The following is a 19,112-nucleotide window of genomic DNA, read 5'->3' on the forward strand; positions in this document are numbered from 1 at the left end:
TTTCCTTGTCTTTAGATTTATGGTATGAGTGCAAATCTCTGTTGTCCTGGGGGGAAATAGGATTTGTTGCATCAAATAAGTGAAATTCTTGCTGTTACAGGGAATTGTACTGAAATTGAATTCTGCTCTTAATGACATTTATCCTAACCCTTTTAATCTCATTATTTTAACCCCTTTTTCTTTCTTTTATTTTACCTTTTCCAGCTGTCCATTTAGAGGAATCAGCTCTGAAGGAGTTGGCGAAGCAGAGAAAAGAGGAAGAGGAGAGCACAGACATGGATGCAGTAACCCCTGCTGGAAATCAGGCTTAGCAGCAGCTGAGGAGGACAAATCCAGGCTGGGAGAAGAAAGGGAAAATGAGGGAACAGGAGGTGGGAGCAGCACCATCTGCACCTTTCCAGCTGCCACGAGTGCCTGCAGCTGGAGAACAGCACCATCGAGTCGGTGAAATTCGCCTCAGAGGAGAGCACCCCCGAGCTGCCCCAGGACTGCAGCAGCACAGGGCAGGGACAAGGAGCTCCAAATGTGCAAAAAAGGCATCAGAAGGATGAACCTGGCTGGGAAACCCCCGAATATCTTGATTTTACCTGGGCTCTGAGGCTGCCGAGGGGAGGCTGGAGCAGGTGAAGGCCGTGCTGAGGGAGTGCGTCGATGCCGAGAGCTACACCCTGTACCAGCTGCACCAGGAGCAGGTGCTCAGGGAGCCCTGGCTTGACAATTGCCTGCTGCTGCTCATTGCCACCCAGGAGCCCCTCCCCCGAGGGCATCCACAGGCAGTTCATGGCCTTCCTGTCCAAAGGGGGGAAGATCCTGGGCCTTTCCTCCTCCTTCACCTTCGGGGGAGTGCAGATGAAGCACAAGAAGAAGCTGAGGAGGGTGGTGCACGAGCTGGTGGTGTCCAAGCAGGACGGCAGCGAGGTGAGGCTGAGCCTGCTGCTCAGTGGCTCTGTGTTTGAGGAGGGCCCCAAGGGAGATGGCAGCAGCAGGGGGAAGGTGCTGAGTCGGCTGAGCAGCGCTGCTGAGGACACGGTGATGGTGCAGCTGAGCCACGGCAGCAGCGGGGGAGAGGCCATCCTTTGCCAGTACTGTGAGCAGGGGGAACTCGTTTCCTCCTATAAAATTGTTCCCACTGCGTGTTCTTGGGGATTCCTGTCAAGGGGAGGTGTGGAATCATGGAGTGGTTTGGGTTGGGAGGGAGCTGAAAGATCATTTTGTGCCACCCCTGCCATGGCAGGGACACCTTCCACTGTCCCCAGTGTCCAGCCTGGCCTTGGGCACTGCCAGGGATCCAGAGGCTTCACACCTTCATTGGGAATGCCATCCCAGTCCTGCCCACCCTGCCAGGGAGGAAATTGTTCCTAATATCTGATATAAAGCTGTAATTTTTCAGTGTGGAGCCATTCCCTGTGTGCTGTCCCTGCATCCCCTGGCAATTGTCTCTCTCCAGCTTTCCTGGGGCTCCTCCAGGCCCTGCAAGGCCACCCTGAGCTCAGCCCAAAGCTTCTCCTGTGCAGGTGAACAATGCCAGCTGTGCCAGCCTTTCCTGCCAGCACAGGAATATCCTGAAACTCCCCCAGTGCCACCCCTGCCATGGCAGGGACACCTCCCACTGTCCCCAGTGTCCAGCCTGGCCTTGGGCACTGCCAGGGATCCAGGGGCAGCCACAGCTGCTCTGGGCATCCCCACCCTCCCAGGGAAGGATTTTTCCCCAGTTCCCACCCAGCCCTGCCCTCTGGCACTGGCAGCCATCCCCTGTGTCCTGGCACTGCCAAAGGGACAGGGACTGAGGCACAATCCAGGTCTCCAAGGGATTTCCCCAAGTTCACCAGGCCATCAATGGGATGGGCCAAAACCACAACAGCCACGGCACGAGGTTTGCCCGGTGTGAGGATTGGGCAAAGGGTGAGAAAAGTGCTCAGAGGGGAGAAGGAATCACAGGTTCAGACAGAAAAGCAGCCAGAGAATCCCAGAATCCCAGAGTGGTTTGGGCTGGGAGGGGTTTTAGGGATCACCCAGTGCCAGCCCTGCCATGGCAGGGACACCTCCCACTGTCCCAGGTGCTCCATTTGTTGCTGTTTTTTGCAGGCAGCTGTGCCACCCAAATCCAGAAAATGGATTTGATTCTGTCCCTGCAGGCTGAGCTTTGCTGCTCCCTTTCCATTGATCCTCGTGCTGTAGTAAAACTCAATACTCCAGAGGTTTTCCTCAGGAAAAGGAGAAGAGCATCAGAGCACAGCTTCAAACATCAGATTAAAAGGATTACTGTGATGTTTTATAATTCTGAATGACTTCCAGTCTGGATTTGAAAAGCCTTTATTGTTTCCAGGCAGTGACATCAGCCAGGAAATATTCTGGCAGATTTGTTTCTCTTTTTTCTGTGCTCCTCTGGTGGCTGGGTGTGTCCTGCCTCCTTTTTCATGTATTATTTTTGCAATTATGAAATGGTTTGGGTTGGAAAGGATCTGAAAATTATCTCATCCCACCCCTGCCATGGCAGGGACACCTTGCATTGTCCCAGGCTGCACCAACCCTCATTGTCCAACCTGGCCTTGGGCACTGCCAGGGATCCAGGGGCAGCCACACTCAGTAATTTCCCTGAATTTCAATGGAAATATGTAAAACTCAAAGAGCATAATGAAATTCTGCAAGCTGGAAGAAATGAACAAAAATAAGGGCTTTATTTAATAGCAATAAATGAATCTGCAGGGAATACAAGTGTGGGTTCTTTGGGGTTTTTTAGGATTTAATGTGTGGGAGGGTATTTCTTGTTGGCGCTCAGATGTTTATCAGTTCTTATCTCTGTTACAATCTCACAAACCCTGAGTTCTGCAGCACTTCACTCCAACAGACTAAAAATGGAGCCCTGTCTCTCTCTCCAAGGCCTTTGAAGGCTAAACTAATTAAGAAATGACACTTAAATTATTTTTACTTTTGACCTAATGACTAACTACTTATGGTCTGTAATGTGGATTTTTTTATCCAATGACACAAAACCACCCAAACCCAAGGAGAAGAAGGAGAAGAAGAAGGAGCAGCCTCCACCCCAAAACCTCCATCTTGCTTTCTATCTATTCCTGTATTCTAAACCCTTCAGCTCTGAGTTTCCCACCCTGTGATATCACACACTTCTGTTCAAACTCCACACCTTTAATCTCAGTTTTATTATTGAATTTTGGAAGCTTCTCCAGGCCCTCAGGTCAGTGCAGTGTTCTCTTGGGGGTCAGTGCCTGGCAGCACAGAAATTCTCAAATTCAGGGTTCCAACTTACAAGGGCTTTGAAATATCTTGGAAAAGCAGAAAAAAAAGAGCCAAAAAAGAGTTTATGAAGGATATTTTTCCCTCCTGCATTTAATTTCAACTTCTAAGCATCTGTTTTGAGCATGAGGAGTGATTTTCTGTCACATGAAAAAGTAACTTTTTAGGCAGAGGAGTTTCTTTATCTGCACTGATTTCCACTAAATTCATGGGAATTGCTTGAGTTCTCCCTACCTGGTACAAGTTCTAAAAAGCTCTTTCAATTTTAATATAATTTTAATGGAATTTCAGTTTCAATGAAATTTCAGTTTTAATGGAATTTCAGTTGTAATGGAATTTCAGTTGTAATGGAATTTTGGTTTTAATGGACTTTCAGTTGTAATGGAATTTCAGTTTTAATGGAATTTCAGTTTTAATGGAATTTCAGTTGTAATGGAATTTGAACTTTAATGGAATTTCAATTTTAATGGAATTTCAGTTTTAATGCCATTTTAATTGTAATGGAATTCTGTTCATGTACAGAATAGAAAATGGCCAACCTTGCTGTTGGTTCTGGCAGACCTGAAAAGCAGAAAGTTAAATTTAAGTTGGTAAATACAAGCTTGATCAGGAAAAGTTGATGAAGAAGGGAAATTTTAGGCAGGTTTCAGAGGAAATTGTGGTGCATTCATGTTTCTGAATTGGAAACTGATTTTCTCTTTTTATTCATCCTGCCAGGCCCATTTGGAGCTGGAAGTTCTCCATACCTTGGACAACTTCTAAAAAGCTCTTTCAATTTTAATATAATTTGAATGGAATTTCAGTTATAATGGAATTTCAGTTGTAATGGAATTTTGGTTTTAATGGACTCTCAGTTGTAATGGAATTTCACGTTTAATGGAATTGTTGTAATGGAATTTGAACTTTAATGGAATTTCAATTCTAATGGAATTTCAGTTTAATGCCATTTTAATTGTAATGGAATCCTGTTCATGTACAAAATAGAAAATGGCCAACCTTGCTGTTGGTTCTGGCAGACCTGAAAAGCAGAACGTTAAATTTAAGTTGGTAAATACAAGCTTGATCAGGAAAAGTTGATTAAGAAGGGAAATTTTAGGCAGGTTTCAGAGGAAATTGTGGTGCATTGATGTTTCTGAATGGGAAACTGATTTTCTCTTTTTATTCATCCTGCCAGGCCCATTTGGAGCTGGAAGTTCTCCATACCTTGGACAACTTCTAAAAAGCTCTTTCAATTTTAATATATTTTGAATGGAATTTCAGTTTTAATGGAATTTCAGTTGTAATGGAGTTTTGGTTTTAATGGACTTTCAGTTGTAATGGAATTTCAGTTTTAATGGAATTTCAGTTGTAACGGAATTTGAACTTTAATGGAATTTCAGTTTTAATGGAATTTTGGTTTTAATGGACTTTCAGGTGTAATGGAATTTCACATTTAATGGACTTTCAGTTGTAATGGAATTTCACGTTTAATGGAATTTCAGTTGTAATGGAATTTGAACTTTAATGGAATTTCAATTTTAATGGAATTTCAGTTTTAATGCCATTTTAATTGCAATGGAATTCTGTTCATGTACGAAATAGAAATTGTGGTGTATTGATGTTTCTGAATGGGAAACTGATTTTCTCTTTTTATTCATCCTGCCAGGCCCATTTGGAGCTGGACAGCAATTCCATGGACGTGCAGACTGAGGAGGATTTCAATTTGCTCAAAATGAGCAATTCCAAGATGAAGTTCTCAGGGAGATCCTGACGTGCCTGGGGCTGAGCTGTGAACCAAGTGCAGTTCCTGAATTAACCCCCATTTACCTGCTCTCTCCTGATGAGGTAAGCTGGGGTTTACCCTGCCAGGGAAATTCAGGGTTCTCTCCAAGCCTGCTGCTTTTGTTTGGAGAGTTTCCAACAGGTGTTTCAGGTAAGGAAAAAAATTTCATTTTTAATCCATCAGTTTTGGTTCCCGCTAGAAGGAATTCTGAATTTCACCACAGGGAAATTGTGCAGGGTTAAATTAATTATATTTCTGTATTTCTGTTAAGAAGTTTTTAGTGCTGTTCCATTTGAAGGCTACGGAAAGAACTGCTTTAAAAAACAGGATTTTTTTTTTTTTTAATATAAAATGAAGATAAAAAATTAATCTCTTGATATTAAATCAAGATCAAATTCCCAAAAGAGGAAATGGTGACGAGCAGAGTGCAGGGAATGGGGAGGGGCTGATGGCACAGAGAAATCAATCCCTGGTTCCTGAGGGTGTTTCAATATTTCCTGGGAATATTTGAAATTCAAACGTCAGCTCTCAGTGCTGCTCCCATCCGCGTGAGACTGTGCTCTGAACAATCATCAGGAATGTATAAAAAGGGATTTTCACTTGTTTTTCTTTAAAATATAACTTCAGAATTTGTGTGGGTTGATTCTCTATTTGTGTGGCAATGTGGAAACAAAACGAAAACCCATTTCACCTCTTTGGTTGTATTAAAAATGCCCCAGACACAAAGTTTGTTTATTGAATTCTTCCTATTTTTGTTCTCCTCTTTCACTACTTTTTTATATGATTGTTTCTATCCAATGCCTTTGGACTTCTCAAACATATAAATTAAAATTCAGCTAATTTCTATCCAAACTTGCCATCTAGTGGCATATTGCAGGGTTGCAGACCATCAAGTAAAGATATTTTAACTGTATATTCTTCAGTTAAAGTTCATACCACAATTAGTTTTAAAAATTTAAATAATTAAGTCTGTTAATAAATTATTTTATTCCTAAACTTTATTAGTTTTTATGTGGTTTCATGTGATTTTAATTGTTTTATTCACATATTTTAATGGTAGTTTTGCTGTGTGTAGTCATTGTTTTAATGTCTTTCCTTTTAGCTTTGATAAAATTCCAGAATCTTGTGTAAAAGGAAATTGCCACTTGTAACAACAACAGTTCCTAATGAAGAGAGTTCCTAATTGTTTATTAAAATAAATAATGAATGTGTTAGAGTTTAGCTTTTCACAAATTATTTATTTTTCCACACCCATCCTGTTCTCCATAGGTTTCCTTGCTTTCCCAGAGAGCCAGGAGATACCAAAAATGTGAATTATTTGAGGAAATCCTTAATTTTATTGCCAGCAAGTGATTTTGGGATGATTTTCTTCGACTTCCCTGTAATAAAAATGCCACAATTAGCCAATTAATGATCAAGCAGCTCAAGGTCTTGTTAGCAGATCCACAAATAATGAGAAATAATTTTATATTGCTGAGGCTTGGCAGCTCAGGAGTGATTCCTCATCCCCACACTGGAGTTTCTGTTGTGTTTAAAATCTCCTGGTTCAGATTTTCTAATTCATTTTAGGAACCCCAAGCTCCTTTTGCTTATGGGGAAAAAAAGAATAATTGGGTTTGTTCTGCATTTTTTACTCCATTAAGAAAAAATGAAGCTGAGGGTTTTGTTGTTTTTTTTTTTTTTTTTTTTTGATAATTTTAAAATTCTTTCAGTGTTAAGTGCTGGTTTGGGGGTTCTTCAGTTTAGAGCAGAGCTGTAAATTCTGTGGGATTGATTCCCTTGGTGCCTCTTTTATCAGAGCTTTCACCAGACCTGTTTCCTGCTGCCTTTTGGGCATCAAATGAAACTCTAAACTTTATTCTGTGAACAAACAGCTGCTCCTCATTTGCCTTTGCTGAAATGCCTGGAAAATCTGAGTTTTTCTGCATCATTGTTGAGATGCTGTTAATAATCCCATCAAACCTGTGCTGCTGATTGATAGAAATGTGATTATTAAGAATTTAAGATGTTCCTCTCCACTCTGTGAGAGTTCCTTGGTTCCTTTTGCAGAATTTGAAGCTGTTCCCGAGGGGTGGATTGGAATTTTTTTACTTTTCCCCCTCAGAATTCACATTTTGAAGTTTTAATTTCCAATGCATAGAGCTTAAAAGCACATTCTTGCTGCATGGGTTAAAAAAAGCCAACAAAACATGAGCAGAACTGGAATTATAATATTTTAAATCCAGATTTTAAATCCAAATTATTATATTTTAAATCCAGATTTTAAATCCAAATTATATTATATTATATTATATTATATTATATTATATTATATTATATTATATTATATTATATTATATTATATTATATTATATTCCATATTATATTATGTTATATTATATTCCATATTATATTATGTTATATTATTTTATATTACATTACTTTATATTATATTACATTATATTACATTATATGATATGATATTACATTATATTATGTTATATTATATCATATCATAATCTATATTATTTAAATCTATATTAATTAAATCTATATTTATTATATTAATATTATATTATATTATATTATATTATATTATATTATATTATATTATATTATATTATAATCCATATTATATTATGTTATGTTATATTATATTATATTATATTATATTATATTATATTATATTATATTATATTATATTAATTATATTATATTATATTATATTATATTATATTATATTACATTACTTTATATTATATTACATTATATTACATTATATTACATTATATTACATTATATTACATTATATGATATTGCATTATATTATATCATATATAATATAATATCATATCATATATTGTAACGTATATTAAATCTATATTATTTAAATTTATATTATTTTAATTTAATTTATATTATATTATATTATATATTATTTAAATCCATATTATATTATGTTATTTTATAGTACATTACATTATAGTATATTATATTATATTATATTATATTATATTATATTATATTATATTATATTATATCATATATCATATCATATCATATCATATTGTAATGTAGATTAAATCTATATTATTTAAATTTATATTATTTTAATTTATATTATATTATATTACATTACATTACATTACATTACATTACATTACATTATATTATATTATATTATATTATATTATATTATATTATATTATATTATATTATATTATATTATATTATATTATATTATATTATATTACATTATAATATTTGCTCATCTGAAAACTTGAGTAAAAACTCCACAGGCTCGAAATTTTTTGTGTTTTTGAGTGATTCAGTAGCTGGGGCAGAATCAGCTCAGAGCAGATTTCCGTGCCTTGGTTCTGGGGTGGCACAGTCTGCTTTTAAATTCCAGCTCCATGACGTCAGCCAAGAAAATGTGGAGCCACTTTATCCTGAATAAATCTTCCTTTGAGGATGGGGAATTTGAGCTCTCAGCTCACACTGTAATGAACCCTGATTTCAGGGTGCATTTGGAGACAATTGTGTCTGAAATATTTCCATGCATATTCATGGCTGTTGTAGGACTTGAGATTCAACTTCAGGGTTTTATTTTTAAATTTCCAATGCTGAAATCAGGGGTAGTTACACTGAAACTCCAGAGTTTTTATTGCTATCCAGGTTTTTGGTTTATAAGTGAACCAAAATTTTGTATAATCTACACAAAATGGGAGATTTGTTGTTTTCTCTTAGCCTCAAAGCATGAGCATCATCCCTGCCTTACAGACAGTAGAAACAAAAACAAGAGCTCCTTGGAATTATTTATTCCAGAAAGGAAATTTACTCATTTCTCTGGCTCAGAAGTAAAATAATAATTGAGAAAAATCTTAAATGACCAACAGACAGTGAGAGAATTGAATAAATCACTGATAAATCTATTAAATGACCCACAGACAGTGAGAGAATTGAATAAATCACTGATAAATCTATTAAATGACCAACAGACAGTGAGAGAATTGAATAAATCACTGATAAATTTATTAAATGACCCACAGACAGTGAGAGAATTGAATAAATCACTGATAAATTTATTAAATGACCAACAGACAGTGAGGAACTTAAATAAATTGCTGATAAATCATTTGTGTCTAACATTTTTACCTTTTTTTAATGTATCATGTGTATTATTTGAAATGAGCAAAAACTTTTGTACTTGAAGGCTTTTCCCAGTTTGTTTCTCGGCTAAAAATGAAAATATCTTTTAGGGCAAAGTAGCAAAAAAAATTAGCAATGTAAATGCATCTGTACCAATAAAAATGGGTATTTGCTGAAGCACCTTACTGGTTTTGGGGGAATGGATTTAATATATCTTATTTAAAATTAATATATCTATTTAAAACTTCACCTAAGGACTGATAGCGGTGCTATCAATTAAGAATATTTGAAATTTAACTCCATCATTTTTTCCATCATTTTTTCCAATAAATGCAAAGGACTTTGTTGGGGTGCAAGGCTTTGAGTTGCCTGTGTGTGCAGGGAAGGGGGGGGGTTTGCATTTCTGGTTTTGTGTTCTTCCCTCTCCCCTCCTCAAATTCACTTTTTTTTTCTTTACAATAAAATCTTGCAAACCCGGAAGGGCCACAGAAATCATAAAACAAACTTTTTTCAGTGTTGGCATTCATGGGCAGTGTCAATGTCTGCATTCTGATCCTGATTCCTGCTGCTTGCTGGGGTTGGAGTGTGGTTCTGAAGGGAATTGTTCTCCAGGAATTTGGGTTTTGACAGTCTGTGCCTCATTGTTTTCCTCTTTTTGCTCATTAGCACTCAGAATAATGAAATTATGCAGGGATTGTGTCCAAATTCAGCAGTTCAGAGCTGCTCTGGTCTGGTTTTGGTATCAGTGATATCTCCTCTTGTACCCAAGTGAATTTGTAACACTTGTCACACAGTACCATGGTGGAATAAATTCTGAGTATTTTAGCATCTTTTAATTCTTTCTCCCCAGTCTTCTATTAGTCTGCACACTTTTATTCATGTAGTTTCCTCACAGAACTGTTGGATCTTGGGTGAAATTTGTAAACTTTTGGGTTCCACTTATTTGGTAGAGGTAGAAGCTTAAATCAAGATGAGTTTGTGGAGCAGAATTTTCAGCAGTTCTGATGCCTCAGGTTTTAGTTTTTTCTATTTTTCACATTCTGTGCTGCTTCAGTGTGTGGGTCTGGGTTCACATTCAGGGATGCTGAGCTCTGTGCACATAGCAGGGAGACAAAACAATTCCTGCTCCAGCTGGGCACCAAGGACAAATGACCCAAATCTCAGCCCAGGAGCACAAACCCCGTGGGCTGGAGAGAGAAGAACAAGCAGGGTGGGACTGCAGGGCTAAAGCTGCAATGGGACAATGAACTGCAAGGTGCAAATGGAGCAGAACTGATCCCAGGGACAGAGCCCGTGCCCGGCCGTGCATTTTGGGGCCATTTTGGTTCATCTTGGGTGCAGCCCTGGCTGGGCTCTGGTGCTGCCCAAGGTGCATCCATGGAGGAGATGCTGTGAATAAATCCCTGCTTTATTCTGGAGCTCTGCCCAGCCTCTGCTCTGGGGCAGCCTGCACAAGGCATCAGTGCAGGGCAGGATGATTTTCACAGGTGCTTCTGTGCTCAGCCCTGCTCCATTCCCTGCCCTGGACGTGCTCCAGCCCCTCCAGGCCCTGTTTGAGCTTTTCCTTGTCATGGCTCTCTTCAGATGCAAAGAGCTTGCTTGGATCACTGAGGTACATTAAATTAACACCTTGCCTTGAAAAATTGTTTTGTTCTCAAACAAAAAAACCCATTTTGCCTTTGTCCAGGGCAGGAGAATGGAGCTGGGAAGGGGCTGGAAAACACGAACTGTGAGGAGCAGCTGAGGGAGCTGGGGGGGCTCAGCCTGGAGCAAAGGGGGATCAGGGGGGACCTCAGTGCTCTGCACAGCTCCTGACAGGAGGGGCAGGGAAAGGAGGAGAGGAAATGGCCTCAGATGGCACCAGGGCAGGCTCAGGTTGGAGATTGGCACAGAAAATTTCCCTGGCAGAGTGGTCAGGCCTTGGGCTGAGCTGCCCAGGGAGGTTTGGAGTCACTGAATTGTCCCAGAGCAGTCTGGATGTGGCCTTGGGGACAGGGATTGGGGTGAGGGCACTGGGTGATCCTGGAGGACTTTTCCCATCTTGATTATTCCATAATATCAGGAATAGTAACAGTGCCTGCAGGTGGAAGGAATGGAGAAGATGATGATGAGGACTAATGGCACAGTCACAGGAAAATTTTTCAAGAAAATTTTTTGACTCTTTGTTCAGAGGCAATTTTGAACCAACCCTATAGTGCAACATGGCTGTAAAACTATAAAAGGCTTTTTACTGATTTGTGAGACAAAAATTCAACTGGTCAATTGAGAGATTGTTTAGCCTGGTGGGAAACAGAATTTGAGTGAAAAATGAGTTTTTTCTGGATGCCTCCTGTAAATCTGGCTTTGAGGTGAAGGAGGGCAGGGTTAGATGGGATATTGGGAATGAGGAATTGTTCCCTGGCAGGGTGGGCAGGGCTGGGATGGAATTCCACCCCTGGATCCCTGGCAGTGCCCAAGGCCAGGCTGGACACTGGGACAGTGGGAGGTGACACTGCCATGGCAGGGGTGGTGTGAGATGATCTTTAAGGTCCCTTGCAACCCAAACTATTCTGGAATTCTCTAATTATTAGAGGGCTGGATCACCTCCTAATTTGCTCACTCGCAAAACTTTGTTCAGCCTTTTTCCTGGAGCTGTTTTTGGGGAGCCCTGGGGTGCTGCAGGTGTTCCCAGTGCCCTCCCCAGCCCTGAGCAGTGTCCCTGCCCAGCTGAGCCACTTTGGGGCTGTCATTCCGTTCAAATCACAGGAATTTCTGCTGCTCCCAAAGCTGGGACGGTGTTTGCCAGCAGGGGACACTTCTGAGCTGCATTTCAGGGGCAGAAAAGGGTTGGAAAGCATTTTATGCACCGTGTGTTGCAGATAGATTTGCATGTAAATATCTTTGCATGTTTGCAGCACCTGCCCCTGTATAATATTCCCTCAGTTTGAAGGCAGCCTTTGGAATTGCACAGGAATCGACGGCAGGTAGTGTCAGGGTACAGTAAAACATTTCCAATTAGGAAATCTTGGTGGGAGGTGAAGGGAATTCCAAATGTGGAGCCAAGTAATTCCAGGTGGTGCTTGAAGATACCTTTTCCTTTTCTGCTGTTTATCTTCAGGGAATATTTGCCATGTATTTAGGGGAGAGAGGAAGGGAAATCTGGCAAACATTGCCTTTATTTTACGCTTCTCTACTTCAGATTTTGTCTTCCTTCTTGCAGGATGGCAGCAAACATGCTGTTCCTGTTAAACAAGCACATTTGTAGGCACATAATAATGAACAGCATTCTTCCTTTGCATTATGGTTTGTAAACAACTTTTGGGCCGTGTTTTGATTCAATAAATGTTCTTGAGGATCATTTGGAAAATGCCGGAAGCTTTGAGGAGTGAAAGCAAGGCTGCTGTTTATAGCAATCTCCATAAAAAGGGGCTTTATGCTGCTGTGAGAACTCAAAGTTAATGCCTTTTGTACCGAGCAGCATTTAATCTTTGTGTGCAGCCAGCTCTGATGTGAAATTATGATGTGCTGGCATGTGACCAAAGTGCCACTCGTGGAATTGGATTCTCTCATGTTTCAAGGCTGGCTTCGAGTCAGTGTGCATGATACTTCACAACCACTTTCTTCAGCAGGCTTGTTCCTTCTGTACTGGAGAGAATGGAAAATGTCATTATCCCCCCAGAATGGCTTATGTGATATATATTTTAAACGTTTGTGATCCCTGCCTGCTGCTGGCTTCTCGCTCTGGAGATGACAGAGAGCAGCAGAGAGCATTTGTTGAGTCCAGGTTACTCAGCAGAGTGCTGAGGCTGACTTTTCTCAATTTCAGTTTTATCTCACAGTTTGGGATGGGGATCTAAATTTAAAAAATCAAACGTGGTGGCAGACTGACCCAAATTCGGGTGTCCATTCTGCCTTGCTGGGAGGGCTGCATTCCAGTGCCTGGCTGTGGGTTTTGTTTCAGCACTCCTGGCAAAGCCTTTGGAGCCAGGGCTGCCCTGGAGCAGATGGGGGATTTTGGGGAGCAGGAATCCCTGCCCTGTTACAAACACCCCGCATTTGGCACTGCTCTGACCTCACTGCTGAGGATCTGACCAAAGTGGGGATTTTGGGGAGCAGGGATTCCTGCCCTGTGACAAACACCCCGCATTTGGCCTCAGTGCTGAGGGTCTGACAAAAGTGGGGGATTTTGGGGAGCAGGAATCCCTGCCCTGTGACAAACACCCCGCATTTGGCCTCACTGCTGAGGATCTGACTAAAATGGGGGATTTTGGGGAGCAGGAATCCCTGCCCTGCAACAAACACCCCGCATTTGGCATCAGTGCTGAGGATCTGACTAAAGTGGGGGATTTTGGGGAGCAGGAATCCCTGCCCTGCGACAAACTCCCCACATTTGGCCTCACTGCTGAGGATCTGACAAAAGTGGGGGATTTTGGGGAGCAGGAATCCCTGCCCTGTGACAAACACCCCACATTTGGCATCAGTGCTGAGGATCTGACCAAAGTGGGGGATTTTGGGGAGCAGGGATCCCTGCCCCGTGACAAACTCCCCACATTTGGCCTCACTGCTGAGGGTCTGACTAAAGTGGGGGATTTTGGGGAGCAGGAATCCCTGCCCTGCAACAAACACCCCGCATTTGGCATCAGTGCTGAGGGTCTGACAAAAGTGGGGGATTTTGGGGAGCAGGAATCCCTGCCCTGTGACAAACACCCTGCATTTGGCATCAGTGATGAGGATCTCACTAAAGTGGTGGATTTCCAAACATTAAAAAAAAAACAAACCCTCAAGATTCCCTGATATGTCCGTGGGGCCTGCAGCTAATTTATGGAAGTGGGACTGGGAAAATGAGAGCAGGCTTGGCATCAGCTGGAGCCTGGCGAGGTCCTCTCGAGTTACCATTGCTCAGGAATGACGCCTCCTTCCCACAATGGGAAATTGTTGTGGGGCTTGTCTGACACTTCCACTGGGGCTCCTTTTGGAGCTTCACTTCTAAGCACATTATAGCCAGAGTGTATATTTAATTAATGTATAATTTAGTGAAAGGGGCGAGTTGGATAAATGTAGGGATAAATAAATGTATGGGACCAAGAGGAAATAGAGGTGTCCTGTTAAATTGCTCTCAGAAATATAAAAACTTCAGCTGCTTTTGGAACACTGCACTTGCAGCATTCCGGTCTTCTGAATTTGTATTTTATTCCTTTGAAACGCTGCACTTGCAGCACTCAGGTCTTCTGAATTTGTGTTTTATTCTTTTGAAGCACAGCACTTGCAATATTCAAGTTTTCTGAATTTGTATTTTATTCATTTAAAACACTGCACTTGCCATATTCAGGTCTTCTGAATTTATATTTTATTCCTTTGAAACACTGCATTGGCAGGATGTAGATCTTCTGAATTTCTATTTTATTCCTTTGAATAAAAACCTGCAATATTCAGGTTTTCTGAATTTGTATTTTACTCCTTTGAAACGCTGCATTGGCAACATTCAGGTCTTCTGAATTTGTATTTTATTCCTTTGAAACACTGCATTGGCAACACTCAGGCCTTCTGAATTTGTATTTTATTCCTTTGAAATATTGCATTGGCAGCATTGAGGTCTTCTGAATTAGCAGTATTCAGGTCTTCTGAATTTGTATTTGATTCCTTTGAAACGCTGCACTGGCAACACTCAGGCCTTCTGAATTTGTGTTTTATACCTTTGAATAAAAACCTGCAATATTCAGGTTTTTTGAATTTGTATTTTATTCATCTAAAACACTGCACTTGCAATATTCAGGTCTTCTGGATTTATATTTTATTCCTTTGAAACACTGCATTGGCAACATTCAGGTCTTCTGCATTTGTGTTTTATTCCTTTGAATAAAAACCTGCTATATTCAGGTTTTCTGAATTTGTACTTTACTCCTTTGAAACGCTGCATTGGCAACATTCATGTCATGTGAATTTGTATTTTATTCCTTTGAATACAAACCTGTGATATTTAGGTTTTCTGATTTTGTATTTTATTCCTTGAAACACTGCATTGGCGACATTCAGGTCTTCTGCATTTGTGTTTTTTTCCTTTGAATAAAAACCTGCTATATTCAGGTTTTCTGAATTTGTATTTTATTCCTTTGAAACGCTGAATTGGTAACATTCAGGTTTTCTGAATTTGAATTTTACTCCTTTGAAACACTGCACTTGCAACATTCAGATCTTCTGAATTTTATTCCTTTGAAACACTGCACTTGCAGCATTCACGTTTTCTGAATTTGTATTTTATTCCTTTTAATAAAAACCTGCAATATTCAGGTTTTCTGAATTTGTATTTTACTCCTTTGAAACGCTGCATTGGCAACACTCAGGCCTTCTGAATTTGTGTTTTATACCTTTGAATAAAAACCTGCAATATTCAGGTTTTCTGAATTTGTATTTTATTCATCTAAAACACTGCACTTGCAATATTCAGGTCTTCTGGATTTATATTTTATTCCTTTGAAACACTGCATTGGCAACATTCAGGTCTTCTGCATTTGTGTTTTATTCCTTTGAATAAAAACCTGCTATATTCAGGTTTTCTGAATTGGTAACATTCAGGATTTCTGAATTCGTATTTTACTCCTTTGAAACATTGCATTGGCAGCCTTTGGGTCTTCTCAATTTGTATTTTATTCCTTTGAAACACTGCACTGGCAATATTCAGGTTTTCTGCATTTGAATTTTATTCCTTTGAAACACTGCACTTGCAGCATTCAGGTCTTCTGAATTTGTATTTAATTCCTTTGTATAAAAACCTGCAATATTCAGGTTTTCTGAATTTTTATTTTATTTCTTTGAAACGCTGCGCTTGCAATGTTCAGGTTTTCTGCATTTGTATTTTACTCCTTGAAACACTGCACTTGCAGCATTCAGCTCTTCTGAATTTGTATTTAATTCCTTTGAATAAAAACCTTCAATATTCAGGTTTTCTGCATTTGAATTTGATTCCTTTGAAACGCTGCATTGGCAGCATTCAGCTCTTCTGAATTTGTATTTTATTCCTTTGAATCTCTGCATTTGCAACATTCAGGTCTTCTGAATTTGTATTTTATTCCTTTGAATCTCTGCATTTGCAACACTCAGGTCTTCTGAATGTTGTACTTTATTCCTTTGACAATCCATTTGTCCAACAATGTGCAAAACTTACCTACAACACAGAGTTTATTATAGAAGTTTATCCAGCCGGATTTATTCTGGAGAATTAAAATGGGAGTTTATTTAGAATTATCACTGTGGGGTTCCCAGGGTTTGTCCCTGGGCAGAGACTCCCAAAACCCATGGTGGGGAAATGTGGGAATTGCAGGTGCAGGGAAGGGGCAGCTCAGGGATTTTTGGGTTCATCCCTGGCAGTTCATCTCCTGCCATGGTGGGGAAATGTGGGAATTCCAGAGGCAGGGAAGGGGCAGCTCGGGGATTTTTGGGGCAGCTCAGGGATTTTTGGGTCCATCCCTGGCATTTCATTTCCAGCCATGGTTCCTGCCATGGTGGGGAAATGTGGGAATTCCAGGGGGAGCTCAGGGATTTTTGGGTTCATCCCTGGCAGTTCATTTCCTGCCATGGTGGGGAAATGTGGGAATTCCATGTGCAGGGAAGGGGCAGCTCAAAAATCCCTGAGATTTTTGGGTTCATCCCTGGCAGTTCATTTCCAGCATGGTTCCTGCCATGGTGGGGAGGAAATGTGGGAATTGCAGGTGCAGGGCAGTGGGGTTTGGCATGTGCCTGTCTGCCTGACACGATGCAGTTCTGGAGTGAAAAGCTGATTAAAGAGCAGCTGTTGGCTGAAATCACAAAGTTTGCTGGAGTTCCTGCTGGTTTTTTTTTTTTTCCTGGGGTTGCAGTGGGTGTTCCCAGCAAGCAGAGCGTGTGTTATTTTAATAAACCACTGTACTCACTTGGGCTGGTGACATGGATGACAAAGGATTTACAGGAAAATGGAGGCAGGGTTTTCTCAGAAGGAAAAGAGTAAATCGGAATGCATCTTGTGCTGGCTGTTTTCGTGGTATTTGTATTTTTCTCCTCCCAGGAAAAGTTTCCTGTGTGAAGTATCAGGGCAACCTGTATTTTACAGTGAGGTCATGCAGAGCTGTTCTTGACAGGATAAAGTGATTTAATTTCAGGAATTTCAGCTGGTCACAGTTTTATCTGTGCCAGCATTTCCTAGAGGATCCACAGCAGGGGTGAAGCTTGGTCCTGCACCTGTATCATTCCATAATTCTATATATAGTCTTGTGTGTGTGTGTTAATATGTTTAAAATTATGAAATTATTTAAATCTGTAAGATTTTATTGTATTAGTCACATTGGCCACCTCAAGTTGCAGAAATTACCTCCTTTCTTTACCCATTTTTCACTAAACACACAAGATAATGTGTTAATATGTTTAAAATATGTAATTATTTAAATCTGTGTAAGATTTTATTATATTAATCACATTGGCCACCTCAAATTGTAGAAGTTGTCTCCTTTCCTTGCCCATTTCTCACTAAACACACAAGATAATGTGTTAATATGTTTAAAACTATGAAATTATTTTAATCTAGGAATAATTTTATTGTAGTAGTCACATTGGCCACCTCAAGCTGCAGAAATTATTTCTATTCTTTACCCATTCATTACTAAATACACAATATATGTTAATATGTTTAAAATATGTAATTATTTAAATCTGTGTAAGATTTTATTGTATTAGTCACATTGGCCACCTCAAGTTGCAGAAATTATCTCCTTTCTTCATCCATTTCTTACTAAATACACAAGATAATGTGATAATATGTTTAAAATTACTAAATTATTTTAATATGTATTAATATGTGTTAAATATGTATTAATATGCATTAAATTATGTAGTTATTTTAATGTGTATTAATATGTATTGTATTAGTCCCATTGGCCACCTCAAGCTGCAGAAATTATCTCCTTTCTTTACCCATTTCTTACTAAATACACAAGATAATGTGTTGATATGTTTAAAATTATGAAATTATTTTAATCTAGGAATAATTTTATTGTAGTAGTCACATTGGCCACCTCAAGCTGCAGAAATTATTTCTATTCTTTACCCATTCATTACTAAATACACAATATATGTTAATATGTTTAAAATATGTAATTATTTAAATCTGTGGAAGATTTTATTGTATTAGTCACATTGGCCACCTCAAGTTGCAGAAATTATCTCCTTTCTTTACCCATTTCTCACTAAACACACAAGATAATGTGATAATATGTTTAAAATTACTAAATTATTTTAATATGTATTAATATGTGTTAAATATGTATTAATATGCATTAAATTATGTAGTTATTTTAATGTGTATTAATATGTATTGTATTAGTCACATTGGCCACCTCAAGCTGCAGAAATTATCTCCTTTCTTTACCCATTTCTTACTAAACACACATGATAATGTGTTAATATGTTTAAAATTATGTAGTTATTTTAATATGTGCATAATTTCATTGTATTAGTCACGTTGGCCGCCTCAAATTGTAGAAGTTACGTCCTTTCCTTACCCATTTCTCACTAAACACACAAGATAACGTGTTAATACGTTTAAAATTGTGAAATTATTTTCATCTGTGCATAATTTCATTGTATTAGTCACATTGGTCACCTCAAGTTTCAGGAATTAAGAAATGATCTCCTTTCCTCACCCATTTCTCACTAAGCACATAAGATAATGAAAGCGAGCCAGAGGCCCAGAGGAGAGCAGGGCGCTGCAGGCCTGAGAAAAAAGCTGGGATGAGAGTTCTCCTCCATGGAGTGTGCAAATCAGAGCATGCTCCTTGACTGATGAGGATAAGAACTTTCTTTTTTTTTTTTTTTCTTCTTTTTTTTCTTTTTTTTCTTTTTTTTTTTTTTGGGAGAGCAGAAAGGCAGGAGGAAGAGCTGGTGGGCCTGGTTTGATAGCAGAGGCCTTGTGGGAGGAGGAGAGAGGGGAGTGGGGCAGCAGCTGAGAAGCAGAGGTAAGGAG

The 19,112-nt window shown here is 39.5% G+C and overlaps 1 protein-coding gene across 1 annotated transcript in view; it reads left to right on the top strand.

The window, feature by feature from the left end:
* Nucleotides 1–19,112, top strand: part of HLCS (holocarboxylase synthetase) — a 159,013-nt gene that overhangs the window by 14,436 nt on the left and 125,465 nt on the right. The window contains 9 exon segments of the mRNA XM_058018613.1: nucleotides 205–297; nucleotides 300–370; nucleotides 373–498; nucleotides 500–583; nucleotides 585–755; nucleotides 757–1,082; nucleotide 1,902; nucleotides 4,901–4,979; nucleotides 4,982–5,079. Of these exon segments, the coding sequence (XP_057874596.1) occupies nucleotides 205–297; nucleotides 300–370; nucleotides 373–498; nucleotides 500–583; nucleotides 585–755; nucleotides 757–1,082; nucleotide 1,902; nucleotides 4,901–4,979; nucleotides 4,982–5,079 (1,049 nt within the window).

The sequence above is a fragment of the Melospiza georgiana genome, chromosome 2, assembly GCF_028018845.1.
Source record: "Melospiza georgiana isolate bMelGeo1 chromosome 2, bMelGeo1.pri, whole genome shotgun sequence".
Classification (NCBI taxonomy): Eukaryota; Metazoa; Chordata; class Aves; order Passeriformes; family Passerellidae; genus Melospiza; species Melospiza georgiana.